This window comes from Anopheles merus, chromosome 3R, assembly GCF_017562075.2.
Source record: "Anopheles merus strain MAF chromosome 3R, AmerM5.1, whole genome shotgun sequence".
In the NCBI taxonomy this organism is placed as follows: Eukaryota; Metazoa; Arthropoda; class Insecta; order Diptera; family Culicidae; genus Anopheles; species Anopheles merus.
Genome location: NC_054084.1, coordinates 32,325,415 through 32,348,401, shown reverse-complemented (window position 1 = coordinate 32,348,401; position 22,987 = coordinate 32,325,415). Strand labels below are relative to the sequence as shown.

The window sequence follows — 22,987 nt, the reverse complement described above, 5'->3', positions numbered from 1 at the left end:
TTGTTAGAGAGAGGGCATCTAATTACCGTTTTGGTTAGAGATTACGCTTCCCGGAACTGAGCTCCATCTGATGCGTGATACAGATCGTGACGGGAAAAAAGCCATTAGTGATTACAATGCTTCGGATGAAAAGTTAGAAAGTTAGATTTTTATCATTTTTAAATTAATATATTTGTTTAAGTAATGACACGCTGTACATGTTTTAAAAATTTTTACTGTGTACCTAATTCCAGTATAACATAGAAAAACTCTTTTTTGTCACACACTGTCGTTAGAGTCTATTTTTAACCCCATCTTGCTTCTGCAGTACAAGCTTTCTCTGACTATTGTATTTGTACGGAACCAAAGAAGACAGAAGATATTCGGAAACATCAATTTTAAAGCACACAACTCTCACTCTCTATCTTGTCCAATCCCTCTTATCGCTAGTAAATACATGACGACATGAAATCCCTTTAGCTAATAATCATTTCCTTTCCCCCTTTTCCGATCGTTTCTAGCAGCTGCAATGGGGGCCATAGATATGCGTCTTTCATCGACATCTTGTGGGCATCCGATAAATTAGTGAGCCAGCGCAGCCAGCCAGCCTGCATCAGACAGACGCATGCAAAGGGGACAAACGCCACATCGCGCCTTCCACCGTATGGTGTGATTGATCAATCGGTTTCCGGTTCGATTCGGATGGTGGCTGTGCGAGATAATGTGGAAACACGCGTGTTTAAAGTGAATTGGAAGAGACAGCCAGGAAGACGGTGACACAGCGCCATCAAAGGGCTATAAATCAAGCGGGGATGAGAGGAGCAACCACCGCCAACCGCGGCCATCGAAGGAGCTTTGGGTGGCATCTTCACACTTTGTACCAGGCTGGCTCACGAATTATTCGGTGATTTCCGGTGTTATCATGCATTGTCATTGAAAGTGCACGTCAAGATTCACGCCTTTAAAGGGAGAGCTTTTGAGGAAAAGGAAGAATTACCTGGTCGTATTGTTTGTTTTAAACAGAATTAGAAGTTTTAGAACAAGTGCAATGCAGACTACTTAAGTTAATTAAAGGAAGGCCTTCAGCCAGAAGTTAAGAAAATGTCCGTCAAGTGAAGTAGAAAATATACGTAGGACAGGAAAAAAAAAGTTGAAATGAATTGAGAAGCGAATGAAGCCGTTATGATAATGCTACGCGCTAAAAAATATGTATTTTTAAAATGTTTCTTAAAAAACATTATTTTTCCTAAAATCTCATCCTAAAATACATGAGTACCTGAAGGCTATCATAAATTTAAAAAAATAACAATTTTAAGTAATGGCTTATTAGTTAGCATGTTTGAGTTTTTAGGATTTAACATTTTAATTTATAAAACTGTTCACAACTTTTCGCTCAAAATATTGTTGTAAGAGACGTGAGACTTGAGACATAAGTGTCGATTATCTGATTCAAACGGAAATGTGTCAAAATAAAAAACGCGCTACACGAACTGAAACGAAATCGGTATTATACAAGCTTGTTAGAGACTTCTTTCGTTGACTAGAGACATTGCTACCAAATTGATCTGAAATGGATTTGTTTGTCAAAACAAACTGCAACGCGTAACGCAGGAAGTATCGTACCAATTTATAATTATTTCTACATGTGGCATATTATTGTTCTTTAAATGTGTTTTGCAATGTCATGCAAAGTAGCGCTTGTGGTATGATTTCCTAATTTCTGTGTATTTTGTTCTGAGTAATTTCTGTGTAGATTGTTATTCCCACCCTTTTTGCAAAGAAAAATTACAAAAAAAAACCCTTTGAATGTAATTACATGCAATTCGTGTGGTTTAAATATATGTGTTTAGTAGTTAAACCGTAAAACAAAACGCTTTCCGTAGCTTTAACCAGACGGAAAGATGTTTGACAAAAAACGGTCTCCGTTTGAGTCAGGTAATGCAAATGACCTTCGTTCAGTTCGATGTATCAAACCAGAGACAAATCGAGTGCCCTAACGCGGAGCATAATAGAAAATGAGCATTTTTGCTACTTTTTCTCAAGCAGTTGAGTCACATAATCGGCACTATAATGTTGGAGATTATATAAAAGTAATTTAATAAAAACTTAATTTTAGAAGCGAACCAGACCAATCGGCTTAAAAACACTATTAAATTTGAATTAATGTTTTATTTTTCAACTATCAGTATTTTACGCTTATTTACTGCTTCATAGATTGTTTAAAACTGTAAATTTATCATAAATGAAAAAATATGTACTTATAAACAGACAAAATAATAAACAAAATAAATATGCGTGAAATTGGCAAATTACCGAGCCACCCTGTATTATTACCCTCCCCGAGCACGTGTTGTTGACTGTTTGTTTGCTACTCCTGTAGCTCTCTTTCACTCCACCGTGCGTGACGCATCAACACCACACCGGTAGCAGAGCGACAGATAGTGTCGTTTCCTTTTCGCACACATTCGCACGCACCATGCTGCTCTAGCGCGCAGCCTCCTTTAGTTGCTGCGCCCCTGGTACAAACAGTCACGAGTTTAAGGCGAATTTCGCCGCTGCCGCGTGTCGTCGTCGTTTGCTGTGTGTGTGCGCGCGCGCGCGTTGAACTACCTGCTCCAGCTCATGCGCGCCTGGTGGCGGTGGTCACGAGTTTAAGCCAAAATCCGCCGCTTTCTGCGCACACACACAGCCACGCGCGCGCACACGCACACGCGATCGAGCACGGAAGCGGGTTTGCCGCACTCGAATCCGTTCGAACAAAACCGAACAAAGTACCAGGAGCGCAGCGTTTGCAGGAGGAAGCTGCTCGGTAAGGCACAGCGAGCGGGTTGGTGTGAGTTGTTCAGCAGTTCCGCAGTTCAGCAACTTCCCTATACATCGCTTTCTCAGTGTGCGTGTGTGCGTGCGTGTACGTCGTAGCCCCGCGGGAGGTCGAAATCGCAAAATTTTACCTTAAACTCGTGACCACAAGGAACGGGAGCGCATGGATTTTAGGAGGTAACGCTGATCCGAACGCGCAGCTGGTAGAGTGTGTGGAGTGAGAGAGAGAGCGAAAGAGAGCAAAACGCACACGAGCTCTCGGTTGCGCGTGGAGATGATGTTGCGCTGAAAGCGTGTTCGGAATCAATGCAAACTGTTGTCACTTTCTTTCGGGGGTTTTAAAAATAGCTAAAAAATAGATAATATTATTTACAATTGAAATAAGAAAGAGGTAATGCTTCATTTTCCTTTATTTAGCATTATGGTTTTTTTTAATGTATTTTGTTGTGCTTTCATCGTCAAATAGACATTGTTATGTTTATGATATTAACAGCGCGTATCGTAATTATATATCCATTAGATCTTTTTTTTACAATTAACTTTAGGCCTAGATGATATATACAATGTTTCTACGATATTTGTAACATGCATTTTCATGACTTCACACTTTTTGGCGATATTTTAGCAAACATTTAACAAACATTTATTTGCAAATACCTGAAATTTATACAAATATAAAGCATCTAAACTGTACTTATGCTATGCTGTTGTTCTAGGGTAAATGTACCAGTATTGGGCAGGTTAGTGCAGCAGTTTCACAAAAACTGCTCGTACACTTACAATTTGTATTACTTGTCATGAAAGTGACATTAGTTTGAACGATAAACAATCGTATTATGTTGTGCTATTTTTTATTTGTCAATTTAAATGTATTTTTTAGAGATAGTCGTGAAAAGGCAAACACTGTTTTTGTTCCTATTTTCGGCAGTTTGGTCCTATTTTCGGCAGGCTGTGCTCCTGTTTTCGGCAACGCGTATACGGGTCGGTAAATGTTTTAATTAATGCCAATAGGTAGACAAAAATGATTAAAACAGTTTTACACTCTCACTTTTCTAAGATTGGTGTTGAGAAGTACTTAAATTATTAATTATTATTACCCATTTTGGACATTTTGGTTGCAATTTTTACAGTCATTTAGATTTGAGTTACAAACAAATTAGGCATTGGAGAAATGAGATTGCCTGACGGTGGTAGAGTACGGCTCCGACTGGCTTACAAATTATTATTTTTCTCTCATGTTATTGGATTCTTTAAAGTGATATTGGTGAAATTTGATACAAAAAATGTGAGTTTATGTGTCGACATACGCGTTGTAGTGTTCTGATCAAGTTATAAATGAATATTCAGCCAAATCAAAAATGTGTTATTGTTTCAAGTTTCGGCAGGAGCCTACAGCATTGATCTGTCAAAAATGAACATTTACCGTGTACCTTTTTTCGGCAGCATTTAAAGAAAAAACTAACTTGTTTTTCGCGTTTTTAAAATTCCAAGCGGGCTAGAATAACTGCTGCAGGCATAGAATCTTTCATAAAAACCACACTTTCATTGTGATAGTGCTCTGGTTCTTTTAATAATGAAACCTGCCGAACTATTGGGTGACAGCAAATCTGCCGAAATTGTGTGAAATTGTGTGAAATTGTGAATACCGTTTCATCTTGCTTTAGTATCATTTTCTGTAAAAAAAATTATTCAAATATTTCTATTTCTCATAATTTTAACCAATTCCTCATCTCGAATTTTTGTGTGTTAATTTTGATTGATGCATTGACGGTATATTTCTATCAGCTTTAGTATTCTATCACGAATGCCCAAGCAAAACTCCAAATTTTTGAAGGTCACTCCGATTTCGATTTTGGTTTGTTTTTCGCGCTTGAACTTGAAACTTGAAACATCTCATCTGTTTAGAAGTAAAACGATTACTTCTGGTAAAGTACCCTCTAGCGGCCACAAAGGGGAACAATTCCCAAAGGCATAAATAACAACTTTGTTAGCACAAATCAACAAGAAACCTCATTGCCACAGTATAGTACAGTGAAATCTTACCTCAACAAATTCCGTTTGAGCAGCAAATCAACATTCAAATGCAATAAATTCCCAGCAAAACATTTCTGTACTTGTCTGCGCGGCAGCAGCAGCAGCAGCAGCACCCACGGCTCGTGTCGCATTTAGTGTTATTTTTACACCCATTTAAGTTCTCCCATCTTGCTCCCCACACACACACACACAATCGCTTCCTATCTAAAAACCTAATCCACCCCTCCACTGTGTACCGCACTGTCACACTGGGCTGGCTCTCCTAAACAGGGCTTCGCTGCCCTCCGTAAATGAAGTGCTAAAGATGTCAAACAGCGGCGTTAATGCAACGTGAATTATCAATTAACATTCCTCCACTTCCACTTCAGCTGGCTGGCTGGAGCGGCATTGGGACACAACATTTCAACGTTGGTTCGTTGTTCAATGTCCGTTCGCTTCCTTCGGGTTTAGAAATCCGCCCAGGCACGCTCCCGGAGGGCAAGCGCACTGTCGCGGTATGACTCATAACTCACTGGACAAATTGATCGCAGATCTGCAAAATGAACGGGCGCGCGCGTGTCTTGTCGTGCCGGGCCGGAAACACGGCCACGGAAAATGTGTGTCATAGGCGTTACCGCACCATATCCACCTCTCCCCCCACCGCCTTGGCCCCAGCTTGGCCCCGTTTTTGCACGCCCGCGTAGGTTTCGCTCCGTGGCTCGCGGCTGCTCCAAGTCCTCCACAGGGATGTCCAAACGCTGACCAGTTCCAGTTCCCGAGCTGCCCCGCTCGCCGGTGTGTGGAGAGGGGGTGGGGCTGCAAGCTCAGACACACACACACACAGCGGCCAAACGCGAATCGTGTGCAATAAAGTATTTGGGCGGCATTCCTTCTCCCCCTTGTTTCGGGGCTGCACTCGGGTGGGCACTTCAGCAACATTCAGTTGATTCATTGGCGCTCTCTGCAAAATGAAAATGTTACGCATTAGGAAAGAAAATCAGACAGCGTGATTGAACTGGCCGGGTTTTGTTCGCCCGGATGACGAATGAACCGGATTTCGCGGGCGGGCGCGGCGTCATTCGGGCGGGTAAATGAATTAATCGATCGAACGTTTTGAGTGGTTTGGTGGCTCTGGAGGGACCGAAGGTTGGCAAGAAGGGTCGGTTTTAGTTGAGTGTATGACACAATAACAAAGCTGCATAGCCCGGTGGTTGGCATACATTAATTCGGAATCGGTATGGAACGGTGAATCATATTTGTCCGACTTACTTTCATGATCCATTCTGGTGATGTGGATTTGTTCTTTTGATTTCAGATGCTTAGGCGAATAGTCTGGATTTGGATTTAAATTAAATGTTACATGTACATTTCTAAGGTCTTGGTTCATATTGTATTTTTTCGATTCAATTTAGGAGCTCTCTAAAGTTCCAGATATTGTGCAGGCTGTTCCCCGTAGGTATGAGCGTTCAGAGACATGCGGGTTTTCTATTGGGATAGCTCTTACAATAAATTGTACCGATTTAGTACACGAATTATCTTTTTTAGTGGAGTTATCAGACATTGTTGTGCAAGACAAAAATAGCAAATTGGCTGCAAAAATCATATCAAAAATATAATATTGTGGCTGAAATTATTGATATTAAACAGAAATTGAAGGTACAGGCTGGCATCATCTGTAAGCAGTAAAACTACATTGTTGACCTCAGTTATTGCAAGCCACAAACACAACTTAAAACGGAATTTTATCTCAAATCATCATCAAACAATTCTTGAATTCAACCTAACTCCAATGCTTAACGTCGTCGAACTTTCCTAGCATATATCAACAAATACTGAAGGACTCTAATGACTTCAAATCCGGAGAAGCTACAGGCCTTTCATATGAGCTAATGAAATAAGGCAAATTATCCTTTCATTATTCCAGAACGATCATAGCCCTATGGAATGGAGCTGAATGCTGTTGAAGGCAAAAACGTAGCTTTTCTAAAAAAGTATTTGAGCATACTTTAAGGGTTTTAATGGTTTCAAATGACCTTTGAACACGTCGTTCAAATAGCTTCCCAAGCTATCTCAGGTGATGTACTTTGATGCATCGTATGACTGTAATTTTAACGACTCGTATTATGTCACGAAGACATGCTACAGAAATACGACCATTTTGCTTGTTCAAAGTGATCCCATGAATGGGGCCCTTCACGATTTTAGTCAGTTTTTTATAGGGAGTTTGACAGTTGGAGGCTGAAATCATGTCAACACTCCATACAAAACCACATACAAAAGTAGCCTACGATTTTCATCCTAGATTATTACAGCCTCAAAGTTAGAAATATATTCGAGTACTTGCTCGAAAAAGAGACAAAACAAGGCTTATTCCAAGGTGCATTAAAGAGATCAGATGGCGGAATCTAGAATCAAAGTGTATGTAAAGCAGGTGGTCTCATAAGGCTGGAAATAGACGAATCGAGATCGCCGCGGAATCGCGAAAATCGCGTATGATTTGAGCTGTCAATTCTGTTATAAAATCTGACAAATAGGCGAGATAATCGCGGTTCGTGTATTTAACCATCCGAGGTCTGGGGACGATTGAATATGCTAACATGATTTTTTTTAATCAATTTGCGAATCAAATTATTTATTTCACTTAGTTTATGCAAAATAAAATACAAAACTCGTTTCTCGACATGAGTTTTCACAAAAATCTACCAGAAAAAGTAAAAATAATCGGTTCGCGCTACCGCGAAAATCTCAGCAATACCGATGTTGGGTATCTCTGCGAAACAGCAGGCGCGATTGGAGGTGCGGAAGATTTGACAGCTCAACTGTTCTACAACTGTTATAAACAAGGCGCGAATTTCGCGGTACCGCGACGATCTCGGTTCGTCTATTTCCAGACTAACATGTTTTTATAACCTAATTCTAACATCACTTTTTGACAGGACGGGTGAAAACTTTTGCTCAAACAGGCTTTCTGGTAGTTTGACGAATATGTTGTAGTTAATAGCAACCTCAGAAGTCCTGCAATAGTAAAGTAGGCTTTGGTACACTTGTAAGGCTACGACACAGAATAAATTTAGTCTACATTCTCCTTTCTTACGAACAAGAAGTTCCAACAGAATACACAAAATACTCTTAAAATCAGAAACAAATCAGCCTTCTAAATACATGTACCTGCTTGAAATACATGTAAATGCATGTTTCGAGAGCTGCTCGAAAACTGCTATACAATGCAAACAGCTGAATTTTTGGCCTACGATCTTAAAAGGAAAAGGGGCCCAATAATAGATTTTTTGTTCGGAAAAATAATACTGTGACCAGTGTCCGTTTTCAGCAGCAACCGAGATCGTGCTACCATACTTCTATATCAATCCATTGCAATTGTTTTTTGAGAGTTGAACAGGAAACCGGGATGCATTCATTTCGAAAAAATAGTAAACAAGACAGTATTTCAACATTTACTTATGTCTTAGAGACGCAGTGTCAAGGAACTCGAGTAGTTATATCTACTACTGCGTGGCCATCCTGTACAATGTAGAGCATTGCGGATATTGGAGTCTCTTCGGTAATGTCTTTGCAACACATTAACCGCCTAACACAGGAGTAGACCATATTCTGTGATTATTGTCCACCCAAACGGTCTTCCTGCTCATGATGCCATCCATTATCTTAAAATGTTAAGCTCCAACCATTGGTCATGAAACTTTCATGATAGAGAACCAATCCCCGATGAGCATAGCTCAGTTCCTAGCAGTATTTTAGTTTGGGGTATTATCTAATCTGAAGCCTTCACTGTTTTTACCATTATCTCTATGCCCGGGGGGACCCGTTCTTACCTTGGATTCCGATCCCTATACCCAGTGTTTGTTTCCATTTTAGCTTCTTTCTCAGGTACAAATGTATTTTTAATAACTGTGCCTTACATCATAAACGTCGCTTTGAATACGACTAAGAAAATGCTGAAATTCTCTTCCATAATGAACATTACTGAGTGGAATAAGAACGTCCATCTGACTCCAAAACCATTCCATAAAACCAACACCCTCAATGTCTCTCTTCCTGTTAGAGACTCCGAACATTAGCCCAAACATTCCATCTTTAAGTGCTTGTTTAGAAAAATGCATACGTATTACCGTCGAGGACTGTCCAGAAATTTACCACAAAAGAATTTGGTCCCAGAATTTGGTGGTCTTGCTGCGGGAGACCCCAAACCCCCTTGCAACCTCCAACCCTCTCCTTAGGTGTTGGCTGCTGATCAGCTGCACACAAAAGGGAAAGGAAGTCACGCGTGTGCATAAATCAAGCACGCGTGTGCGCGGTAGGTCCACGGTGTGCAGGAGAGGAAGGCGCAAACCGTGAACCGTAGGAAAATTCCTAACTAATTAACAACTTTTCAAAACGAAAAACTCCCCTACTCAAACGGGAAAAGGTGTGTGTGTGTGTGTGTTTGTGAGTGCGTGATAATAAAATTAGAACACTCGTACGAAGTTTGGAATGCAATTTCCCATCACTTTTTCCTCAATAATATATCGAAGTCGTTCGAAATGGAGCGCGGAAGCAAATATGCAACCGAAAATAAATACTCCCAGAGTTTTGGGGAGGAAAAATATTAATTAGAGGTTTATGCCTCTTGGCGCAAGCAGCCAGAGGACACATGTGTCACGGGGGTTTTAAAAATAGAACTAATCCGTAGTAGAGAGCCACACAAAGAAGAAAAAAAATGCCTTCAGGAGGGGAAATTTATGCGCCTAGCCGTGCGGCCGGAAAGGCATCATTTGTTCCAATTTCGATGTAATCCGCCGGCTCTACTTCTTCATTTTCCTAGTCACCTCGCAGTCTTGGTACGCACAGCAGAAAATTCCCATCCGTACCGTCGATTTCTCGTTAAAACAAGCTTTTCGTTTCCACCATCAGTTTTCCATTTTCGGTCCGCCCGCGGGTACGAATAAACGGAAAAAAATGTACGAAATCCAAACGACGATTGATTTTTGAAGTGCGAGTACACCGACACGAGCCGCAGCGTTTAATGCTCATTGGCCATTAAAAGTTTTGCACATCAAAATCGAGCCTTTCGAAAACTGGACAGGCGAGTGGTGAGGACGAAAGAAGCAAAAAACTGGGTCGATAGGCTGGTGTGTCGGCTGTCCGGAGAAGGCCGAGCGCGCGCGTGGACACAATCCGGCCAAATCGCCCAATGAATCTTTCATTCACTCCCGTCCGCAATCGATCGGTTCAAAGTTCGAAAACGATGTTGTATGTTTGCTTTATTTAACATTCCTCTCTCTCTCTCTCTCTCTCTCTCTCTCTCTCTCTCGCTCTGGCTCTCTCTGACTCCTCAACTTTGTTTCAACATTTTCTTGAAGTCAGCATAAATTGGACTCCTTCCCACCAGCGGATAATGTTCCTGCCAGCTGCCAACAGGAGACTGCGTACAGGAGAAGAACAGGAGGAGGAAAGGGACTCTTTGAAGCTGATTCGTCTCTCCCGCGTTTCACCTTCCATCTCCACCCTGGAGCGCTTTGGAACGCATTTTAATCGAATCGAATCGATCAAAAGCTTCTCGGTCTACACTCAGACGCGAGCGAGGCGAACGATGGATGGATGGATGGGATTATGCGACCTACGGTACGGCATGACACGGCACACGATACCGCTACACAGTCACCCACGGTACACGGCTGGCCCTTGGCGTATGATTTGGCGTGAAATAAGCGCAAAAAAAGGCTGAATGCGTATTGCGTAACGGACTCGTATTGGACACGTGGACGTAAAATGAATATTTGGACAGCAAAGTGAAGGAATTAGGGATAGGAACTTTCAGCAAGCGGGAAGAAACATTCGTAAGGATCGTTGTTTATTCTACTTTTCCCCGTAGCCGCTTTTTTTCATCTACTTTCTTATCGTATTTTATTACCACCCCGCCTCGCCGTCGCATTTTTAATGGCAGAATGGCAGGCTGGCACAGCGCTCGACGAACGGGAAGTCAGGCGCGTTTGCACGCGATTCATCACCGCGGCACCGCGAATGGCAGGCGCACGCAAGGTGCGAAAGGGCAACTTTCACACCATTATGGCCGTGGCGCGCGGTTTTCCATCGCGCGAACGGACCCAACAGCGGACCGCCGCTTTTCCATTGCCCGCCACGACCACGACACGAGAGCGCGTTGGCGTCTTGCGCGATCACGCGATCGATGGACAGCGGCCAAATCAGTTCGGCCCAAATCGGACCGGTTCTCAACCGACCGTTTGCCGAAGTCCGGGCCGTGTGGCCGGTGTGGGAAAGCACATCGACATCAGCACTCCGTTGCCTTTCATCTTTTCTTGCCCAGTTTGCGGATGATGAGAACGAGCGTGATAAGAGTCCGTCCCAAGCACAGCCCAACGCGCAAAGTACACACTGCTGGTGTTGTTGTTGTGGCGGTTTTGCGCTGTGGTCGTGTTCTACAACAAGTCAACGTCAAATGTGTGCGGGAAGGGTGCAGTAAATTAATCTTTTGATGTTTTTTCTCTTGTGCTGTTTAGCTAATATAATCGCTATTGCTTCGTGTAACGGGCAATGAAGTCACTTTATTTGTTCATTTAACATCATTTAGAAATTTTAGTGATTAATTGAAAACGTGTTGCATTGTAGTGTATTTAATTTTAATTCAATTTTAGTAAGGTATTTCAATGTACAGTGTCAATAGTTTGTTTGGACTTTTCAAGCAAAGCATACACAAGAATAAGTTGAACTTACTATGTTTGAAAGAATATATCAGGCCTTCATCAGCATCCTGCCATGAGGCAAGCTAAGGCGGCGCTCTAACACCATTCGAACAAGATCTGTTCGATGTCTTATAGACCGGGCATGATGGCACTGCAAAACGCGCTATTTTTTCATCTTCAAAATCAAGCATTTTCATAGTTTTAAAACATAATCAGCTACTGGGGAGAAGATTCAACAAATAATTTGAGTATTAATTCACATCAATAATAGTAAAAAAAAAATCGTTCTAAATTTATGATGAAAATGTAAACAAACGTCCATGCCAAAACAAATACAGTGCATACACATGATGCATTATGTACACGTACTATTTTTTCGTACGTTTCAAACCTGCATAACTATAAACTTCTTATATTTGGCGTAAACGTCCTGCGCGGACATGCCGGCCTATACAGGCTTTCAAGACTTTATTCAATACCACGTAGCCGGATAGTCAGTCCTTACTACGGGGAGATGGTCCATTCCGGGCTTGAACCCATTACGGGCGTGTTATTGAGTCGTCCGAGTTGACGACTGTACCACGGAAACGCCCTGTATAGTTAATGTTATAACTGATTGTGAATTCCATTAATTATAAAACATTATTGTTAACTACTACAACTACTTGACCAAACATGACAATGCCCGGAATTGATTTTACCTACTTTAGCTTTGCAGCGTTTGACAGTAAAAGTACGAACAGCACAGGCGGGTATCGAACATCACTTACTTACTTACTTATCCGGCGCTACAACCGCTTTGCGGTCTTGGCTTGCCTCAGGAGTGTCCGAAACCGCTCACGGTCTTGCGCCTTCGTCTGCCTGTCCGTTATCCCGGCCTTAATGGCGGACGCCTTCACGCCATCTTGCCACCTCAATTTGGGCCTACCATGCCTCCTCTGTCCTTGTGGACGGCCGTAAAAGACTTTATGGGCTGAGTCGTCCGTTTCCATGCGTACAACATGGCCAGCCCACCGGAGCCTGGCGAGCTTGATACGCTGTACGACAGTGAGGCCGCCGTAAATCTCGTATAGCTCGTCATTATAGCGGCTCCTCCATTGTCCTTCCACACATACGGAGGAGCCAAGTATCCTTCTGAGCATCTTCCTCTCGAACGCGGCTTAGAGGGTGTCGTCTGATTTAGACAGTGTCCATGTCTCAGAGGCGTATGTGAGTACAGGAACTATATACGTACTATAATAGTCCCAGCTTCGTCCGTCGCGGTAGGTTCTTTGAGGTGAACTGATTTTTCAGGCTGTAGAATGACCGGTTGGCAGCCAGCATCCTTGCGCGCAACTCATCTTCCATGCTGTTATCGTTGCTGACCTTTGACCCAAGATAGGTGGATTCTGGGACGTCTTCAAAAGTGCGTTCACCTATCTGTACATCCCGCCTACGTAGATTCTGAATATTTATTGGTATTGAACATCACAGACAGAATCAAAGTGACATGGTCGACACGATATATGTTTGTCTTGTTTGGTGTATGACAGTGCATCGTCCTGATAGCTTTATGAGTTTGTTTCGGATTGGATTGGTGCCAGAGCGCCGCCAACAATTGTCAATCCAAACATATTCCTCTAGTGTGGAACAATGTACCTAATATCTAAAACGATTTAAAGTAAGCATATTTCGCTGACATCTGTTAAGTACATTAAACCACTCATAGGTATCACGTGAGGTATCAACATAACTGCAACCTGCAGTCTGTGTAAGAGGACGTTGTTCATACAACCTATCTCAATCCCGAATAGCCAATTCTGTGCAGTGCCTCTATGAAGCTATACTCATGATACTTTTCTGTTGTTTTTGTAGCAGTTGAAGCGATACAAGAGATTGAAGATACGGTCCAAAGAACACGCATTACGCCAGAAGGTTGGATCAAACAGAGGGCAATGAGGAAATTAAAACATAGACGAGTCATATAGAGTATAAGATATCCTTACTGAATCCCAGTCTCGTCATTCAAAATGATACCAGACAATCAAGTCCGAGTCATTGTTTCGTTCAAATCCCACATGGATAGCCACAGTACATTTTATTTGTGCAATTAGTAGCATACTCACAATGGTGATTGACACACAACGGCCTCAGCTCGAAATATACATTCATCCCATATTTAGTGACCAAAGTATGGCTAAAACAGTTTCAGACGACACATTCATAATTCACCCATAAATGGGTTTAAATGCCCAAAACTCCATGCCTGGACAACAGCATATGGCCCCATTTCTAGTACTGGATGAACTATGCGCTCGACTTCAATTGTTGATCCAAAACGGCTTTAGATGATGGGCATTAGTTACCTTTAGATGTTACCTTGACATCCCGGAATCAACTAAGATCATTGTAACACATTGTCACTGTTCCAACTATGCACTTCATTGCCTGTATGCACTTCCGGGGAATCAATTTTACCCATTTTGAGCTGCTCAGTGTTGTCTCCGGTTTGTCGCACGTGTGCAAATCCCGTTTTAATATTCCTTCCATCATAAGGGATTTTCGCAACTAAACAGCTTAGCCTGCAAATGCTTCATTCTCGCTCAACTACTCACTGCCAGGCAGCAGGATAAGCCATCGACAAACCACAGAGCTGGGCCGTGTGTAAAGGCAGCAGAGGCCAAATTCAATCAAACCACCACGCTTACACTCTCTCCCAACTGTGGTATGTCAACGCATATTGGCGTAGGCCAAGGGAAGGGACTTAGCTTTGAAGCAAGCTTCAATTAATTTACAACAATCCGATCCGTGTTCGGGGCTTCGCATGAGTAAATGGTATTCATCAAAACATCGTCCACGTGTATTGCCCCCCCTTCTTCAAGGACTCCCTCCCTGCAGCCTGAATTTAGGGACGCAAAAAATGGAGAATCGTAGGGGTGCATTCGAAAAAAAAAACAAACGAAAAACAACTGCTCGGTACGAGGTTAACGTTGAGCTGTTCATTAAAAAAAGAGAAGCATTTGGTGCGCCTATCGTTACTCGACCGGATTTCAGCCAATTCTCGTCGCATCAAAGGGAACGCAGTCGTGTGTTTTATAGTACGAAAATTTGTGTGCGTTTTTTCTCCCGTCCAGAATGCGGAATGCCTCTAAAGCTTGTGCTAGGGGCCCTTTTTTGTGCCCCCTCCTCCCATTCGATGAGAGGCCCTACAAACAGAGTTTGATGTGTTTTGAACTCGCGTGTGGTAAAATGTGAATATTTTTCACATACATCCCGCGTGAAGCTTTACTCAACAGAAAGCGTGGGGGGGGGGGGCGAAAAAACAAGAGGACGCATAACTATATCTGCACACACACACACACACACACACATATGCACACGGTCATGTGGATGTGTGAAAAATAACTTTCCTTTTCACATCAACCACCCAGGATGTAGCAGCACGAAGGGCATCCGGCACGAAGGGACGGGAAGCCTGTTTGCGTTGCTTGTTGTCGTCATGCAATTTTTTGATTTAGACTGACACACACGCTCTTGAGGTGCGATTAGAGGTTGCGGGAGCATTGAACATTCCATGTTGGTCTACTTGTTATATTATCTCCAACACCAGGTTGACTAATAAAGTCGCACTTTATGGCGTTTTACATCATTTCCCATCGAATAAAATACTCACAATGAGCTTTTGTTGTTATTCTGGACACAAATTCACGCTAATATTTGGGAAAATGGGGAAAATTGAGGAAACTACACAAAGATACAATTGATTTCTACAGTAAACTAGTTATCGCTAGTTCTACAGTAAGTTATCGCTTGAAGCATGGCATTTTCTATCGTTTGATGTATGAAACTGCATAACCCTTACATAAAAACAAATATAGTGTCACTTTGTTAAAAGAGCACTAAAAAGATTTTCAAAATTTTATTGAAATTGCCTTTCCTAATTATCTGGAAATGAGTGTTCTCTGGGACAGCATTCCGTATTTAATACTCCAGTATCAACAATAAACAAAAAGCTTCAAGATACAGGGTTTCCCACGATTTATTGGTTCTCGTAAATGTTTGGATTTGTCTCACGATTTATTCAACGTATCCTACAGATTATTGGATCGTACCTACGATTTATTGGAAAAAATATGGGATGAGTTCAAAAATTTGTGTGAAACAACCAAACGCCATTGGGCAATCCTGTAGCCCCAACAAAAAATAATTTCCCTTGGATTTGTACTAAATTTCTCGCTTATCGAGATTTCCTGAATATGTACAGGGCGTTCGGGATAATTTTGACAGTTACATTTTTGTTTATAACTCTTGATCGAGTAGGCATAGGAAAACAAGCAATACGTCATTCGACAGCTAAAAGTGTACGGAACAAGCAGCGAAAACATCCCGTGATGATAAAAAAATGCCAATGTACTCTTGTGGAAGCGGATCACATGCATCATGATGATCCGCGCCGGACGCGACAACCGCAACAACATGCATCATGCGTGCAGTGTTCGCTGAACACGGTGAAGGCGCTCCGGAGTGAGCTGGGAAGAAAACAGCGACGACGACGAAGCGGTGGCAGCACGAAAACCACAGCCTCAGCGGCGGGATTGCGTGCGGACCGACGCTTTCCTGGCTGACCTCCAGGTGCGCGTGATTGAAAATCCGGGGATCGGAATTCGGCCGTTGCCACGTGAGATGCGGGTGGCACCATCCACGATGAAAATGGCCCTGAATGACCATTTGAAGCCTTGGATCACGAGAGTGGCCAACGGCAGACCGTTTACGTGTTCCAGCAGGATTCCGCTCCGTGCCATACAGCCTCCAAAACGATAAAGTGGTTGGCGGCCAATTTCAACGCCTTCACCGCGCCGAATGTGTGGCCTCCCAGCTCCCCGGATATTAATCCAATGGATTATTTCGTGTGGGGCGCGGTGGAACGAGACACCAACAGAACCTCCAGCAACACCAAGGTGGAGCTGATGGCGAAAATCAGGTCCGTTTTAGCGGCCCTACCCCGCGAAACTGTCGCCAGGGCTTGTTCCCGGTTCCGGAGACGGGTGGAGGCCGAGATAGAAATAGAAGCCGAGGGCGGATATTTTGAATAAAATAAATAAATTACATGGTAAGCTACTATTTCTAAAACAAAAACAAAATTTCCCCAATGATTTATTTTGCCATAAGTTTTCTTTCTCCGTAGGTGACTGTCAAAATTATCCCGAACGCGCTGTACATATTCTTTCACTTTCAGTTTTATCGCTTACATGCGTCTTTCCGATTTTTGTTAAAAAAGATTGTTAAGTTTTCGAAACCAAAAACGAACACTTCACTTCGGATTTCTTATCCGCTACCTCTAATCACTACTTCAGGAGAGAATGTGGCCTAACAGACCAGCAAGTGTGTATTATATATATATATATATATGTTTTATTATTGCACTAAAAGCTACCCAAAAGCCTTCCGATGCAGCTTTCTCTCTCTCTTTCTCCCTTTCCATTTTTAGCATATTTGTGTACTTTTTATGGCCCTTGGTAGAGCGCGCACACGCCTCTGAGCAGCACTCCCAAAATCCAATCCGACATGCGTTTGACGGGTTTATAGCGCACGACTGCTGCCGAAAAGAAGGGGGGTAGAGAGAAGAGACGGAGGTGGAGTTATGGCAGTAAATAGTAGAAGCCGAGAGTGCCACAGTGCCGCCACTATTTGTACATTCATTCAATAAACATACAGACAGACGCACGCACATACGGTCGCGTCGTGGTGTGCCCGTACACGCCGAAATTAAAACAAATCCCAAAGCGGTACTATAAACCGTCACCCACACCCTCCACGAACCCGAAGTTTGGGAAGGGGGGGGGGGGTGAGATGACGTTTGATGTCCACGACGGATGGGCAGGTCAGTTGGGGGAGGATGGGAAAAGGGGGTCTAATTCTGCATCCCGCACTACCACCGCGTTCGAAAATGAAAAGCTAACAACACCAGACAAAACATCCTCCTGTTTCACGGCTTTCTCTCTCTCTCTCTCTCTCTCTCTCTCTCTCTCTCTCTCTGTCCCCATCCCCATTTACTGGTTTTCAGTTTCATATGTACAGATTTTGGGGCTTTTTTGTTGTAGTTGTCCAAGTGCCAACTACCAATCCCCCCCCCCCCTGTGACACGTGCCCACCACTGACGCCTTTAGCCGCTATTTGAACGGCGCGCTGTTGCACATTGCCCGCGTCGCGATGACTGTTCATTCCTCTAGGTCTCCCCTCACACCCGTCTTTTGTGCACACACGGTCCCCGGCAGCCCCAAAAGCAGCCGGCAGTTTCGGGCAGTTCGGAGTGCTGCGTTCATTAATTCACTCGTACACCCCTCTCCCCAACGAAAAAAAAAAATGACCCAGCCGGTCAATTTTCCTGTCCATGCCATGATGGAAGCTGCAACCCAACCAACACATCGCCCGGTCAAAGCGCCCGTCGGCGCGCAAACAAATGCTGTAAAAGCGATGGCAACGATCGGTCCCGGCCAGTGCGCCATGCACGGGACATCTAAAAACGAGCCACAAAAAAGTGAGAATGAATTTAACAACCTTTACTCTGCACCATTGGATGGCGGTGCCCAACATAAACCCAACAACAAACATGCAACCCCAGGCACATGCAACACAGACACGAGAGAGAGAGAGAGAGAGAGAGAGAGAGAGAGAGAGAGAGAGAGAGTAAGAGAGATCTAACTGGATTGATTGTTTGTTTGTTAAATAATAAATATTTAATCACACTATTTTGTACTACCCAAAGGGGCGGGGGGGGGGGGGGGTAGAGGTGGTGGCGGAAGAAGATGTCGCGCACCCGAAGCTGTCCCGAAATCGAACCAATTTGCCTTCAAATCCCACAGTATGTTATACACTATCGTTTGTGTAGCAGTGTGTTTGGAGAATGAGAATAACCCAAGAGCTAAGGTGAGGGATTGGGACACTTGATGAGGTTGTTAGACTTGGACCTCACCAAGAAGAAGTTCACCTGAGTGACCCGTTCGGAGCAGAGGTGTAAAAGAGCTCATCGAGCTCGTTGTCTATTTCGAGAGCGAGCTCAGTTTGGCTCTGAGATAGGATGTAATCGAGACTGGAAAAGGGCAGTCTTTTAAAGAGGGAAGCCTAAAACGAAGAAGAAGTAGAATAAGAAGAATAAGAAGAAGAAGTATAAGTATAAGTAGAAGTGGAAGAATAAGAAGTAGAAGAAGAAAAAAGAAGATGAAGAAGTAAAAAAGAAGAAGAAACAGAAAAAGAAGACGAAAAAGAAGTAAAAGAAAAAGTATAAGAAGAAGAAGAAAAGAAATAAAAATGAAAGAGAAAAGTGGTAGTAGTAGTAGACGTAGTAGTAGTGGTGGTAGTAGCAGTAGTAGAAGTAGTAGTAGTAGTAGAAGTAGAAGTAGAAGTAGAAGTAGAAGTAGAAGTAGAAGTAGAAGTAGAAGTAGAAGTAGAAGTAGAAGTAGAAGTAGAAGTAGAAGTAGAAGTAGAAGTAGAAGTAGAAGTAGAAGTAGAAGTAGAAGTAGAAGTAGAAGTAGAAGTAGAAGTAGAAGTAGAAGTAGAAGTAGAAGTAGAAGTAGAAGTAGAAGTAGTGGTAGTAGTAGTAGTAGTAGTAGTAGTACTGGTAGTAGTAGTATAAGTAATAGTAGTAGCAGTAGTAGTAGTATAAAAGAAAAACAGAAAATGGAAGATATGAGGAGAAGGTCAAAAAGGAAAAGGAGAATAAAAAGAAGAAGTAGCCGTAAAAGAGGAAGAAGAAGTGTAAAAATACAAAAAGAAGAAAATAAAGAAAAGAAAAGAAAACTGGTAGTAGTAGTAATAGTAGTAGTAGAAAAAGAAGAACAAGAAAAAGGAAAAAATGAGCAGAAGGACGAAAAGGTAAAGGAAGACCATGGGTAAGAATAAAAGCCTGAGCGATCTGAATGAATTTGGCAAATGATTTTACTACCAACGAAGAGTTTTATAACTCGAATACGATTCAGCTCAGGTAGCTCACTGCGAGTGAGCTATACCTCGAAAGAGTGAATGAGTTAAATCTCATTAAATGTTGTTAAATGAGTTGGTCGCTTTGACGCATTTCAGGCTTCGAGAGGAGGATTTTGTTTTGTATTAATATATTAAGAGAGGATACAATATCGTTACAACCGCCCCAACCGACTCAACGCACTGAAAAGAACGAAGATTTCCTAATATCAACTCAACTGAACTGGTTTAAACAGGTAGAAAAGCCCGGAATTAAAGTAGAACTGCACACACACTTCCTTCTTTCAATATAAATTCTTTCCCCCCCAGTAGACCACTCTTCCCAAAGCGTCCCACTCCAGGAACCATGCAGAATACTTCATCTCCCACCCACTCCTCCCATAATATTGTCGCCGCGCCAACCGGGAGATGTTGTGTAAAACTTCTTCTTCTTCTTGTTTGGCTCAACAACCGATGCCGGTCAAGGCCTGCCAACACACTTGTGGGGTTGGCTTTCAGTGACTTATTGATTTCCCCCCATAGCAGGATAGTCAGTCCTACGTATGGCGGCACGGTCTATTTGGGGTTTGAACCCATGACGGGCACCCATGTGTAAAACTAACTGTCATAATTGTTATGGCCACGATGAAAGTTTGCAATATAAATTATAAACTTCCACCACTTTGCCTCACCTTCAAGTCTTTCCCCCCCAAGGGAGAATCTTTCCCTAAAAGTGGGACACACTCTGGCAGGTATGGGAGCAGTATAGAAGAGCGGGCTTTTTTGGAGGACCTTCTTTACCCACCGCAAAAGTTGCCTCCCGCCCTTGACTTTTTATTAATATTTAATCAGCAACTCGATTTGCATTCGAGTTTAAATTTGAATGAATATTATAATCGAGCGATTCCGAAAAGCGCTGGCTGCGGGGAAAATGGTATTTTTCGGTGCGGTTTCTTCCTACTTTCAGCTGGCGAGGTGGTGGTGTTAACATCCCTCCCTCCCCCCGAACATGTAACCACACAATGGTGTCGGTGCTCCTTGTACGTTTCCTGGTGAATTCACCAGGCGCATCCTCTCCATCCAACACCGCACACAGTGAGCGTTCGCCGGGCGTAGAAGAATATTCCATTAGGTGAAACGAATTAAATTCCCGCCGCAGTCGATTTCATCTGCTTTTGGAAATGAATTTTCTTGCCGCAGAGTGAGCTCTGGCGTGCTCTACGAATCGACAAGACGAAAAGGGCTTGCAATCTAGGCCACATTCCTTTTGCCAACCGGAACTGCTTCGCTAGTGGTTGGCCGTAGCCGGCGGCCAAGTCCTTCCGTCGTCGAGCAACAGCTCGATTTTGCCCCCCCCCCCGCCGTCCTGGGCAGGACAGATAAAAACACAGCCAACGCTCCACCACCACACGCAGAGCTCAGCGACGAGCGCTGGGTTTACGACGAAATAATTGAAATAATTACCAATCCATTAAAATTTAATTACAATTTAATTATATTTAGAACACAGAAAATGTTACCTCGCTCTGGGGTGACTGTGACGTTGGTGTCATCGTTTCCGGTGCCCGACTCGGGGGAGTGAGGTCTTCTGAGGGCGACTGACTGCGATTGATGAGGATCGACAGTCGTCCGCCGAACGGCACAGACCATCTGGAGGGCGGGCCAAGAAAAACGACAAATAAATATAGTAACAAACCAACAAAAAAAGGGCGACACAAAACAAAGAAGCTGTTACACAGCCAAGGATCCGCACGGCCTGGTCGGACTCGTTTGGTGGTTTTTGTGGCTTAAATCCGTTGCAGAGGGCAGAATAATCGATAAACTGATTGGTATGCAGAGCTTTCTTGCGTTCCGTTGGGTGGGTGGTGGTTGTGGTTTTGACGGAAGAAGGTGCGGTTCACATGAACGGGGGAAAAGGAAAGCCAGCAATCGGATTGAGGCGCCACTCAATCAAGAATCGGCATGAAGAAATAGACATGTCCACCATTCCACCACCAGCGCCTAGACTACCAAAATCTAGTGGCAAAAAAGCTCCTTTTTCCCTAGACCCGGAGTCTGCTGCCGAAGGTTAGTTCATTAATTCTAATAACGGCATTGACAATCGGACAACTATTTGGTTTGCTTCCCATTTGGAACGGAGGGGGGGGGGGGGGGGCAGTAGATTGGTCATTTTTAACCCACAAACGGATACACACACATTCGCCTAAATAAGAAAGAGATGTGAGGGTTTTTGTTGTACCGCAAAAGGATTGGATACGTTTTTTCTCTCCCCTTGCCCAACCGTCCCTTTTTAATCCACAGACGGGCTGTGTGTTAGGGGAATCACACTGGCTGGCTGGCTACCATCCTCGTATAATGCTGTGGTTAAGGGTGGAGTGGAGTACGTGCCACCCATACGCAAGCGTATTATACAAACGAAGTGAAACATTTGGGCGATTTTTGTCTGCTTTTTTGTCGTCCAAAAAAAAGGGGGGAGGGGGGGAGGGGGAACACACATTGGACTGGCTGAGTCAGGAGTCATCGATACAATCTTCGATCTTTTTTGATTGAGGAAAGGATGTATGAAGATGGAGTCTTTTCTCTTCCCTCCCACCAGCAAACCCTCACCAAGGATTGATTTGCATTTGTTGCCAAATTTAACAAACCCCAGAGAAACAGAAAGGAACGGGAACCTTTTTTCCTTTGTTATATCCTGATGATGTGTTTATCTACTGACGTCCTTTAGATGGATAGCAGCAGGAAGCAGACTACGGCTTTCCCAACACCAACAAAAAAAGGACATATTATGAAGAGATTATTAGTACCGACTGTTTCGGCTTAAAACCTTTTCCCTTTTTTTATTAGATAATAGAATGAAAATGGGGCAAAAGCTTACCTTTTTTGCTTGTTGGAGGACAGCACGAGCAGCACGTTGAAGGAGTAGAAGTTAAAGGTTGATAGAAGCGCCATCTCCATCATTGCTTCTTTGTGTGATATTATCGTTTCCTCATTCACTTTAGTGGACACTTGTTTGCTTCTTTTGTATTTTTTTGTATTCTTTTCTTTAATAATTTAATAGCTGTGTGTGATTGTGTGCTTTCCCGCTGTTCGTTTTTCACCATTTTTCGTTTGAGTTTTGTCATTCTCTTCTCTTTTCCAACTTCTCACTTCGATCTCTTGCAGTTTTTTTTTTGTATTTCATCCATATCTCGTACCAGCTTTTTCTGTGCTTCTTATCACTCTGTTTGATTTCATTTTATGGGGGAAGATTATCTGTTTTTTGTTTACTTTTTTTTAATGTTATGTGGTTCTGTTGCTTTCTTTTAGCATAGTAAAGTTAATTGTTGCGTATGTTGGTACTGGTTTGCTTCCTTTGCGGCCTTTTTTTCTGAAAGGGGTGTTACATACACGTAGTACACCAGCAGTTGTCAGTTTCCACTGCTTTGAATCATTGTTTCAGAGCAAGAACTGTTACTTTTACTTTCAGTTGCAATGTCATTATTTTGTTATCACGAGTTTTATGAGTGTAATATCGTTTGGTTGTTTGTTTTGCTTTGTGTTTT

At 42.9% G+C, this 22,987-nt stretch overlaps 1 protein-coding gene across 1 annotated transcript; it reads right to left on the bottom strand.

The window, feature by feature from the left end:
* Positions 1–4,228: 4,228 nt before the first annotated feature.
* On the bottom strand, positions 4,229–22,505 carry LOC121597069. Its single transcript, XM_041922562.1, has 3 exons — positions 22,321–22,505; positions 20,966–21,095; positions 4,229–5,773 (listed from the first exon to the last, which is right to left on the bottom strand). Exons 1-3 carry the CDS (start codon positions 22,401–22,403, stop codon positions 5,444–5,446), a joined length of 543 nt encoding a protein of 180 aa, XP_041778496.1. The 5' UTR covers positions 22,404–22,505; the 3' UTR covers positions 4,229–5,443.
* Between the last annotated feature and the right edge of the window lie 482 nt (positions 22,506–22,987).